Raw genomic sequence first — 12,203 nt, forward strand, 5'->3', positions numbered from 1 at the left:
TTATCCAAGCCGTCCATCATCTTTCTCAAATCATTTTAAGTTCACAGTAAGATCCAACGCTCAAATGATCACATCACACATGACTCTTGCATTTAGTTGGTGTGGTCCACTTGAACGCTGGATCTGACTCATTTTTTTTATGGCTTAAAATTATTTGAGAAAAGGGATGGACGGCTTGGATAAACAGATACATCACGGTGGGCCCGCCCACAGAACTGCCCGTCCGGGGCTAGAGACGGGCGGGGGTAGTACGCAATCCGCGTCCCCTTGAACATCCCATCCCAGGACCAGTCGCCCGAGTCCGGTTAGGAAGAATCTATCATTCTGTACCCTTTTCCTCTTCCATTTCCGGGTGCTGAAGACGAATTGAGGGAGAAGAAGTAAATACAAACGAACCAAAATCTTCAACAGCCAAGCAAAAGGAACCTCTCTCTCTCTCACAAACATGGCTCGGCAAGCTACAAAAATCCTGGGCCCCATATCTTCGAATCTGCGTTCTCTCCTTTCTCTCTCTTCTCAGCCATCTCGCCAATTCGCAGCCGCTGCATCCCAGCCATCGCCAGCTGTTTTCGTCGACAAGAACACCAGAATTATCTGCCAAGGCATCACCGGGAAGAATGGCACCTTCCATACCGAGCAAGCCATTGAATACGGCACTAAAATGGTACGGATAACCATCGACTCTTCTTCTAATTCCTTTTCCCCCCTTGTTTTTTGATCTAGATTGTTGGGTTTTGATCTATTCATGCATCTATGATGTGGGTCTCTTTATTTTTCGGAAATTTGCTTTGTAGATTGTTGCAAGTGGAACTGAGAATATAGCATGAAATGCTTTCAACTCATCGGTCACTCTTCCCTTTTTTTTTTGTGTGTGTCTTTGATGAGTTTTAATCTACTTATGGATATACAATATGGATATTTTCCGCTTTTGGAAAATTTGGTGTTTAGATTGACTACTGAGATGTTTGCGTTCGATCTGCCTTTAATGGATTTTTCTTTGAGTTTGATGGGTTTAGCTCACGGATCTGGGTGTTGGTTTTTTGTACTAATCGTTTTTGCGCATGAGAATGTCAGATTAGCAGCAGAAACTACTTCAATTTGGAACAGAAACATTCACACACAATAGAATATTAAGGAATCAAAACTGTGGACAGATTGTTTAAGAGTCGACTAGTCTAGAACTGTTCTCAATGAGTGAACTCCCCCCTCCCAAGATACTGCTACAGTGGGAAGAAAACCTTAGCAATTATATTTAGAAAACTAACATTAATCTGTCTTGTAAGTATGGCTATAGAGTGGTATTTGTAGACCATACACTTACTTTTTTTTTTTGAAAGACGATGAATATTATTAGGGCTGAAGGGCCCAAGAAAGAAAAAAGAACCAAAAGAACAAACATGAAACAGAAAAGAAAAAACCAAAAGCAGCCCTAGGGCACACTCACAAAGCAACCATTAGCGCATCTAATTCTTTAAATGCAAGATGATCTGATTAAAAACCCCAGCAATAGGGGCCCTATTGTTGTGGAAACAATGCTTATTTCTTTCTCCCCATATTGACCATAAGATTGGCAAAAGGGCCACTCTCCATCTTGTGGATCCAAGTGCCCCACCCCCACAAGCATGCCAAGACCAGAACATGAGCTCGATTGAACCTGGTAACATCCAGTGACATAACACATGATCTTGGACTAGAGCACCTAGGAGAAGGAGCAATGAATGGGGAGATGGTCCACCAATTCCTCATTGCTAAGGTAAAGGAAGCGCATGTTTGGTAGGATCATCACATGCTTTTAGAGGTTGTCGATGGTAAGAATCCTGTTTTTGCTCATGAGCCAAGCAAACACAACAACTTTTGAAAGGGCCCCATAGGACTAGACATGACAAGTGAAGAAGATGGTGCCATCAGAGACCGCTTCAGATAACAGTGAGTATAGTGAACACACCGAGAAAGAGCTAGACTTGCTACTATGCCAAACCAGAGAATCCTTCATTCTAGGAGAGGGCTGGATCCCCTTTAGGCGAAAAACAAACACAAGAAGTCATCGAGCTCAGAATCATAAAAATTCCAATGACATGGAGGAGCCCAGTCCCCCCTGTTACCCTGGCTAGAGAAAAAACTAATCATGGAGATATCCGTCATGGACTCACAGGGCAGAGATTAGCCAGAGAGGAAAAGGACTCTCGGAGAGAGGAATCCCCACACTGGACATGCTCCCAAAATCTGACTTTAGAACCATTCCCAATTGCAAAATTCATTTCGGCAAAGATTTTGCTCTTGAGATGAGCAATAAATTTCCAAAGAAAGGAGGCACTGTAGGGGGAGGATTCTTTAATCCACCAGCCCATGGAAGAAGAACCCTACTTGGCAGCTACATTGAACTTCCATAGACTATTCTCCTCCACCCCAAAGCACCACACATACTTCCCCAATAGAGCAGAATTAACCATGTCCAGATATCTGATGCCATCATGCCAAAGCCCCCTCGGAGACAGGGTAACACGCCTCCCTCCAATTTAACAGATGAAAATTTCCTTCACACTTTCCACCTTGCTAAAGAAAATCTCTTCTAAGCTTATCTCTTCTCACTAGAACATATGCATATACTATTTTAATTACAATATGTAAAATAGAAAAGGAATAAATAATGGAATATCTAAATTTACTAGGACTCTAGACCATGCATGTAACAAAGAGGGCTATATAGTATCCATAGCCTTGCATGTATATATGCATGTAAGCAATTGGTTAAATGAGGACTCTTGCTACACGTATGACTATTTTGGGATCTAATATGGGTCTTTTCTACAAACTTGTGGAATGTGCACATGTAGGATGGGGTGCGATTGCATCAATTCCCTTGGCTTGAAAGACCTTGGATTTATTAAGTTTTTGGCAGTATACTCCTCATAGAGCTCTAGGTTGATGCATTCGAAATTTATCAATGGAAATCCATGTGCTGTTTGATGCGATTTTTTTTTTCTTTTTCTTTGACGTCTCAAAACTATTTGATCGTCCAACACATCTTCTATAACTTATTCAAATTGGCATGGCACTTTCGGTATCTAGATAGCCCATTCTTCTTTACTCCTGTCTTCATGCTTTCTAAGGTAAGATGTAAGGTCTTCCACATTGAAAATATGGCTGATCTTTGTATTGGGTGGAAGCTCGATCAAGCACATATTATCACCTAGCTTCTTTAGAACACAATAAGGACCTGGCTTTCTCGAGTGAAGTTTGGCGTGTATTCTTGTTGGAAATCACCTAGGCTTGAGGGCACCGTGACCCCATTTCCTTAAACTCTGCAAAGCATCGTTGAACATCTGCATGCCCCTTGTTATTTTCATTAATATGGATATCTTCCACCTAACTTCCTCACGTATCTCCTAATATGTTGAGCAACAAGCCTTGGTGTCTTGGCTCAGTTTAATTATAAAAAGAAGGCAAAATTAAATTGATATGCTGTCAAGGTCTAATGCCAGTCACAATCTCATAACGAGAAAGTTTTGTAGTGAAATTTATGGAAAATATTGTAAGAAAACTTTGCGCGAGACAACATGAGGTCCTATGAACTAATACGATCCGCTAACCAAGGATCGAAGAAGATTCCCATGATTGCGGTTGACAATATTGTTCTATCCATTTGTTTGTGGATGACAGGCCTTGAGAACTTTAATTTAGTTTCCATCTTGGACAATATGGTTTGCTAGAAGTATTTTGTCAACTTAACATCATAATTAGATACAACTGTCTGAGAAACCCCATGTAAATGAACCTCCTCCTTGAAGAAAACATTAATGATGTATAATGTGTTTGATGTCGTTGTACAAGGGATGAAATAGGTCATTTTAGAAAACCTATCGACCAAAACATAGATAGAGTTGGACTTCCTCAATTATTTGATAGATAGGATGGGGTGTGGGACCAAATGGAGGAAATAGATTTAGGTGTGCATCAACTTGGCATTTTTTTTTTTTTTTTTTCCATCCTCGTGAATGGATCTTCGAAAGGCTGCTTCAAGGCATCAAGCATTCTAAGGCAAGGGGACCCGCTATCTCCCTATCTCTTCTTGATCACAACAGAAGTTGTCAGCCGAATGACAACTGAAGGCCAAGAGGCAAACCTCATAAGTGGGTTCAAGGTGGCGAAAAAAGGGAGAACGAATCTCTGATATCCATTTTGCAGATGATAATATTATATTTTGTGATGCTGATCTAGTTAAGGTGGACAACTTATGAAAAGTAGTTATGTTTTGAGTTGGTATCAGGTCTGAAGGTCAACATCAGAAAAAGCAAAATGCTGGGTATGAAGAAGAGGTCTCAAGATTGGCCATGGTGTTTGGATGCAAGGCCGGATCTCTCCCCTCCACATATTTAGGGCTCTCATGCATTGGGAAGCTAGCTAAGCACCTGTGGGACAAGTTGATTGATAAAATAGAGAGAAATCTAGCAAAATGAAAAAGTCGCTATCTTTTTTGGAAGGCCGTCTAACTCTAATCAAAGTTGCTTTCTCCAATATGCTGCTATACTTCATGTCTCTATTCAAGTACCCGCAATTTGTGCTGGAAAGGTTAGAAAGATGGATTTTATATGGAGGGGGTCTGAAGAAGATCACAATTTCCATCTTCATAAAATGGGAGGAGGTTTGTGAGATGGTTCATTGGAGCGGGACAGGCTTAAGGGAATTATGTAGTATGCACCTTGTCCTTTTAGGCAAATGGTTGTGGCGTTTTGGTACTGAAGAAGGGAGTTTTTAGTGAGAGATTATTGCAAGTATGGTCTTTAGTATGGGGGATGGAAAGTGAAAGAGCCCTCTCTATGGGGCTTCTAACACTTGCAAAACGATAGTCTCGCTGATGTCGAAGTTTAGAGAGGCGTCTCTTTCACGATAGGAGATGGATCAAGAATCAGATTTTGGGAGGACATATGGTGTGACGATATAGCATTGTAACAAGACTTTCCAAGGCTGGCTCTTTTGGCGCCAACCAGAGAAGTAAAAGTGGCTGATTGTTTCTCTTCTTCCGGTACCACAAAGATATGGATGGGACTTGTTGGATATGGAGCTGGGATTTCATTAGGTTATTGGGTTGGTTGCAGGCCGCCTAAACTCCAATCGGAGGGAAAGACTCGATGGTGTGGTGCGCTCACAGTTTGTGCCAGTTATCAGTTAGGTTCTTCTATAGGTTGGTCTGGATGAGTGGGTTGGACAATGGCAAGGATCATGCTTTCCATTTCAGGTTCTATTACGCCCCTCCTAAGGTCGTCGCCTTCACTTGGCTAGTGGGTAGGTAAAAGGTCTTTATGATAGGTAATTTCTAAAAAAGGTCTATGATCATCCCCAATATTTGTTCCTTATGCATGCAAGTGGCGGAGTCTGTTCGGCCACCTGTTTATCCATTCCCCCTTTACTTTCAAGGTTTGAGTGAACTTTCTCACTTTATTCAACATGCCTTGGGTCATGCCATGCAACGTGGGGGAACTTTTTATGGGCCTGACATGGATGAAGGTGGGATAGAAATTCAAGGAAAATTGGCATCTTGTTCTTCCGGACTCGTGGTGAGTTATTTGGGAGATAGAAATAGTCAGCGTTTTTGGAATAGACCAGTCTCGGAGGAAATGGTGGTGGGCATGGTTAAGGTGGAAGTGATAGATTGGGCTTCCCTATCGAAAGATATGGCTGATTGTGATCTTCTCTCTTTTTGGGTTGTAAATTCTAAGGGTTCCTCTCTTTGTTTTCTTTTCCCATTTGGCTTTTGTTTACGGGCCTTTTAATAAAATCTTCGTTACTCTTCAGAAAAAAGAGAGTCATAATGTGGTTGGGTCTTGGGTAAATCTTAAAAGAAAATGTGTTGATGTCTTCTTATTGGGCATATGCATTGATTGTGGAATATAGATTGGTATCTGCTTGCTACCCTTGCCTAGCTAATGCGCTTGACACTGCCAAACGACCATTCCAACATTTTTCTTCAAACCTGGCTAGTAGAAACAATCATCAACTGGAAGGAATGAAATCCATGAACGATCTCCTACTTTTCGCATGTCCTGATCAGCTCAGTCTTTCTCTGATAGGATTATGGATATCGATAAAGGCAAACGGAAAATGGAAGAATCGATCGGGTGCATCGGTGAAAAGGATTGGAGTGTTGTCCAATCCAGGAACAGGATCAGAAAACTGGCGGGTGATGGTCGTAGGAAATACTCTTCATACCCCACCTTATTTGTGAAAGGCTATCCCCATGGGTGGTTTCCCCTCAATCTGGAGAGGATTTTTGGGCATGCGGGAGCTGTTATGGATGTTATCATGCTGCGTGATAGGGAATCGGGTGCCTATCGCGGATTTGCTCTAATTCGCATGGGCAGCGAAGTAGAACTGGCAAGGGCGGTGAGAATGTTACACGGAGTTAGCTACGATGGCAAAAAATTGCTCGTCCAGAGGGCACGATATGGCCCAGAATCTCTAACTGCCAACAACTCTCAGAAACGCTCCTCCCTCCCTACGACTGCTCTGCTGGAGCATCAGACTACTCGCATGGTTACCTGCCCTTCATCTCGCCCCGAAGGAGTCTCGTTCTGTGACGCCCTTCTCAACGGTCCTAAGGGTACCGTCTTGCACTCTACAGAGTCGGAAGAGCCTCCTAAAGATCAATGTAGCCCTACTTGTTCCGATCACGCCAACGATCCCTCGGACCACACGATCGTTGTAGACCAGGTCATCTTTGAGAAGAACAGAGCGGAGTTGGCTAAATCGGTGGTTATCATCAATGAAGTTGACGTGACTATACCGAACGTGAAGAACTGGATTAAAGATTGCACTGGATGCCAACTCGGCTCCTCCGACTTCAAGCCTCTGAGCCACGATGCTTTATGGGTAAGGGTGTGCCCCGGCCTTAACCCTGATATTCTAACAATGGCTGACTGGTTGCATAATGAGGGTCCAATAAAAAAAATCATGTCCTGGGAAGAATTTTCTATTTTTGGGAAAGAAAATATTTGGATCCTCATCTGGGATATCCTTATGGAATGCTGGTATGATGAGTTCCTCATCAAAGCGGCTTCTTGTCTAGGTTTCCTCCTCGAAATCGATCCCAAGACTCAGCTTGGGACGAAACTTGGGGTCATTAGGGCGAGGATTAGACGAAATAAAGGTTATTCTCTCCCGACTCATCTGCAGGTGAAGGTTGATAACTGGACCATTTCGCTTCTGGTGTAGAAAGAATCCCCTCAATCCATGCAACCCAGATGGGGATATGTATGGAGGGCAAAGGAATCGAGGGCGCAACCATTGTTGCACTTCCAATCAGCAAGTGGGAAAGGAGCACCTGCTGCATTCTCTAGCGGACCATCGGAACACGCGCCTGTCAGACCTTCTGCCAGCACAATACACGAAGTCGGCGTCCGGGCTTATCAGAGGACGCGTGGCTCCCCCTCCTCTTCTCCTGGTCATCGTCTGTCAGCAAATATCGGTGACTCTGGCGCAAAGAGATCCGATGCAGTCCATATCTTGACACGTACACACAAGCCTGATTTATCTCCTCGGCCAGTGGACCCCCTATCTCCTTAGGCAACTCCGGTGTCGACACGTGGCTTCTCCCTACTTCGTCGAACGTGCAACATTAATTGCGACGAGACTTCCACATCAGGATCGCGACGCGTGTCGCCTGATCGACCTCTCAACGGCGACAAGGATGCCCAGATCGAAGAGCGAGCGTCATATCCCAAATTGACGTCTCTCCTTAATGTCGGGTCTCTCGAATCGGGTCTGTATTCATCCCATTCCCATCTCTACCTTGGTAAATGGGGCTCATTGAAGGTATCCGATCCTATCCCGATCAACCCCAATCTTTTCCCTGCCTCACACCCGCACTCCATACCCAATAGGCCCGACGGTCTTCTCTCCTTCGATTTGTCCCTACATGCCCTTCCTGGTCCCCTACCCCACCCTCCTCCCATTTCCACTTTGTCTGATGATATTTCAGGATATTATATGTCAGATAATCCCATCGACTCCAGGTTTGCTTCATCAATCCCCTCATCTCCCATCAACTCTGCTTCCAAAGACTGGGCGGACCTTGGCCCCCTTATGCTGTTCCATGACGGGACTACAGATGTAATTGCTGCAGAACCGCTTCAGATGTGTTCAGATCTTCCCATTCACCATCAGGGCAACGATCCCATGGCTTGTATGGAGGGCAAAAGCAAAGAGGAAACTTACAAGAAAATCCAAGATAAAAAATGGATTAGAGATGCTGTGGGGAATGTGGGGCGTTCGCTGGGTCTATCCTTCGGTAACAGGATCGAAGATTACACGGCCCTTTTCCAATTCATTGAGCACAGGGGAAGACCCCTGCCGCTGCCTAAGACTCCTGTTAAACAAGTGGCTCGCTCTCCTTCTAACAGGGTGCTCCTCAGACTTCAATCTTCGCCGACAATATCCTCCGCGTCTTCGGCAAGATGTGGGAGGAAGGGTACTCGGGGTAGCTTGGCTCTCCAATGATTGTTCTCTCTTGGAATGTTCGAGGGTTTGGCTCCAAGCAGAAGCGGAGCCTCATTAAACGGTCCATTGCTAGAAAGAATTCGGATGTTATCTATTTACAAGAAACTAAAGTTCCGGTCTTCTCTTCCAGTCTTCTGAATACGTTATGGGGAGCTCAGGATGCAAACTTTGTCACTCTGGACGCATGTGGATCTTCAGGGGGGGATCCTTATAGCGTGGAAATCCTCGAGGTGGGATCTTCAGTACTCATTGTCTGGAGTTTACTCTAAAGCAATCGTTCTCCAAGATAAGTGTTCTTCCTTTCGCTGCATTCTCATTTCCGTTTATGGTCCCAATGATGACTCTCTAAGACCCTCATTTTGGGATGAGTTGACTGCTATCAGATAGTCTTTCTCAGCTCCTTGCTGTTATGCGGGTGATTTCAACGTCATCCGATATGCCGAGGAACATTCTCGCTCTAGGAGATCCTCTCTCGCCATGCAACTATTTTTTGAATGGATTCAAGCTCAAGAGCTTGTGGACCTTCCTCTTTCTGGTGCCATATATACTTGGTCCGATGGCCGTAGATCCCCCACTCAGACACGTTTAGACAGATTCCTCCTATCTACTGACTGGATCGAGGAATTCCCGTCGATGACTCAAATCGCTCTTCCCAGATCGACCTCTGATCACTGCCCCATCCTCCTCTCAATCATTATCGATGATTGGGGTCCCAAACCTTTCAAATTCAACCCCGCTTGGCTGAACATCGAAGGATTCAAACAACAAGTTGTTGATTGGTGGGTCTCTTTTCAGGTTGACGGTTTTGCTGGGCACCGACTTATGTGTAAGCTTCGTTTGCTAAAGGAAAAATTAAAAGCTTGGAACTGTGATCATTTTAAGAAAAGAAACCGTGACACTGAGGCATTATTTTCTGAGCTGCAAATGTTCGATAATGGTTTTGATGGCCATGATATCCCTCTGGAGGCCCTTGCCAAACGTATCTAGATCATCCAGTCCCTTTCTTCCAGATCCTTGGAGGGTTAAATTGAGATCCAAGTGGATAGCTACGGGCGATAAGAATTCTAAGTATTTCCACAGCCTCGCCAATATGCGAGCCCGGGCTAAGGCTATTCATAGCATTTCTGTGGACGGTAGGCAGATTGATGACAAGGATGATATCTCGGAAGCTGCGGTGTCTCATTTTGGATCTCTCCTTTCTTCTGAAGGCTGGTCTAGGCCTAGGATAGACGGGATACATTTCCATCCTCTTCCTTCGTCTGAAGCTGATCGGCTGGAATCCCCCTTCTCTCTCGACGAGATCAAAGTTGCCATAGATGCTATGGATGGGGACAAATCCCCTGGGCCTGATGGCTTTCCCATGAGTTTCTTCCACTCCTTTTGGGTTACCGTTCAATCGGACGTGGTTCAGTTCCTTAATGAATTTCACTCCAGCGGAAAACTCGCTAAGGGTATAGGATCGTCCTTCATCGCTCTCATTCCTAAAGTGTTCGGGGCTAACTCTTTCTCTGAATCTAGACCCATTAGCTTAATTGGCAGCCTGTATAAAATTCTGGCTAAAATTCTATCCATTAGGCTTGCCTCAGTGATGGATAAGCTGATATCCAAGCATCAAAATGCTTTCATTAAGGGTCGACAGATCGTGGATGCAGCGCTTATTGCCAACGAAATCCTCCACAACTGTCATACTTCTGGGACTAAATCAGTTTTTTGCAAGTTGGACATCGAAAAGGCCTACGACCATGTGGACTGGGAATTTCTTTTCTACATGCTCTCTGGTTTTGGTTTTGGTTAGAAATGGAGAATGTGGATGAAGGCCGGCGTCGAATCTCCCCATTTCTCGGTTCTCCTCAACGGTGTCCCTAAGGGATTCTTCTCCAGCTCGAGGGGCTTGCGTCAGGGTGATCGTCTATCGCCCTTGCTCTTCCTCTTGATTTCTGAAGCTCTTTCCCAGATGTTGACGATGGGCCAGTCAAGGTATGCCAAATCGGTTACGTATCGGCCGTATCGGCCGATACCCGATTTTGTACCCGTATCGGCCGATACGGGCCCGTTACGGCGTGTAACGTAACGGCCCCTAACGGGCCTGTAACAGTAACTTTTTTCTTTTTTCATTTTTAGCTCTGTTTTTGCTGTTTTTTGAAACCTCTTGCTTCCAAACTGTTTCTCACTCCTTCTACTACTAATTTCGACCAACCTTGGCTAGGTATTTGAGATAAAAACACATTATATTACAAATTTTTTGGAATCAAAGCTCGGTGGGCCATTTTTCAAAAATTTGTCAAAAATAGGTATTTATACTTTTTTTAATATGTTTTGCTGTTTTAATCATGTCATATGATGTGTTAATCATAATAGAACATGTTAATGTGCATTTTACAGATTTGGGGTGCCATTTAATAATTTTTTAATATTTTTTTCTATTTACGCATGAATTGTGGCCCTTTTTTTTAAAATTCGAAAAATCAATTTTTAATGGTTGTTTTGCTGTTTTAATCATGCTATTTGATGTGTTAATCATAATAGAACATGTTAATGTGCATTTTACAGATTTGGGGTGCCATTTTATATTTTTTTAATATTTTTTTCTATTTACGCATTTATTTTGGCCCTTTTTTTGAAAATTCGAAAAATCATTTTTTAATTATTCTTTTGCTGTTTTAATAATGTCATATGATGTGTTAATCATATTAGAACATGTTAATGTGCATTTTACAGATTTGGGGTGCCATTTTATATATTTTTTATATTTTTTTCTATTTACGCATTTATTTTGGCCCTTTTTTGAAAATTCGAAAAATCATTTTTAATGATTCTTTAGCTGTTTTAATGATGCCATATGATGTGTTAATCATAGTAGAACATGTTAATATGCATTTTACATATTTGGGGTACCATTTTATATTTTTTATATATTTTTTTCTATTTACGCATTTATTTCGGCCCCTTTTTTGAAAATTCGAAAAATCATTTTTAATGATTCTTTTGCTGTTTTAATGATGCCATATGATGTGTTAATCATAGTAGAACATGTTAATGTGCATGTTACAGATTTGGGGTGCCATTTTATATATTTTATATATTTTTTTCTATTTACGCATTTATTTTGGCCCTTTTTTCGAAAATTCGAAAAATCATTTTTTAATGATTCTTTTGCTGTTTTAATGATGCCATATGATGTGTTAATCATAGTAGAACATGTTAATATGCATTTTACAGATTTGGGGTGCCATTTTATATTTTTTATATATTTTTTCTATTTACGCATTTATTTTGGCCCTTTTTTGAAAAGTCAAAAAATCATTTTCTAATGATTCTTTTGCTGTTTTAATGATGTCATATGATGTGTTAATCATAGTAGAACATGTTAATGTGCATTTTACATATTTGGGGTGCCATTTTATATATTTTTTATATTTTTTTCTATTTACGCATTTATTTCGGCCCTTTTTTTGAAAATTCGAAAAATCATTTTTTAATGATTCTTTTGCTGTTTTAATGATGCCATATGATGTGTTAATCATAGTAGAACATGTTAATATGCATTTTACATATTTGGGGTGCCATTTTATAATATATATATATATATATTCTATTTACGCATGAATTTTGGCCCTCAAAAATAATTGCAAACACTTAAATGTAAGATATTTTCATATTACATTCATTCTAATATATCTATCATTGATAGTAGATAGTTAGAAAATTAA

The 12,203-nt window shown here is 42.0% G+C and overlaps 1 protein-coding gene across 1 annotated transcript in view; it reads left to right on the forward strand.

Annotated features, from left to right (window-relative positions):
• The first annotated feature begins 272 nt into the window (after positions 1–272).
• The window catches only part of LOC131236831 (succinate--CoA ligase [ADP-forming] subunit alpha, mitochondrial-like), a 39,105-nt gene continuing 27,174 nt past the window's right edge, over positions 273–12,203 (forward strand). Inside the window, exon 1 of the mRNA XM_058234303.1 lies at positions 273–664. Coding sequence (XP_058090286.1) covers positions 446–664 — 219 coding nt within the window. The 5' untranslated portion in view covers positions 273–445. The remainder of the gene's footprint in view (positions 665–12,203) is intronic.

This window comes from Magnolia sinica, chromosome 2, assembly GCF_029962835.1.
Source record: "Magnolia sinica isolate HGM2019 chromosome 2, MsV1, whole genome shotgun sequence".
NCBI lineage: Eukaryota > Viridiplantae > Streptophyta > Magnoliopsida > Magnoliales > Magnoliaceae > Magnolia > Magnolia sinica.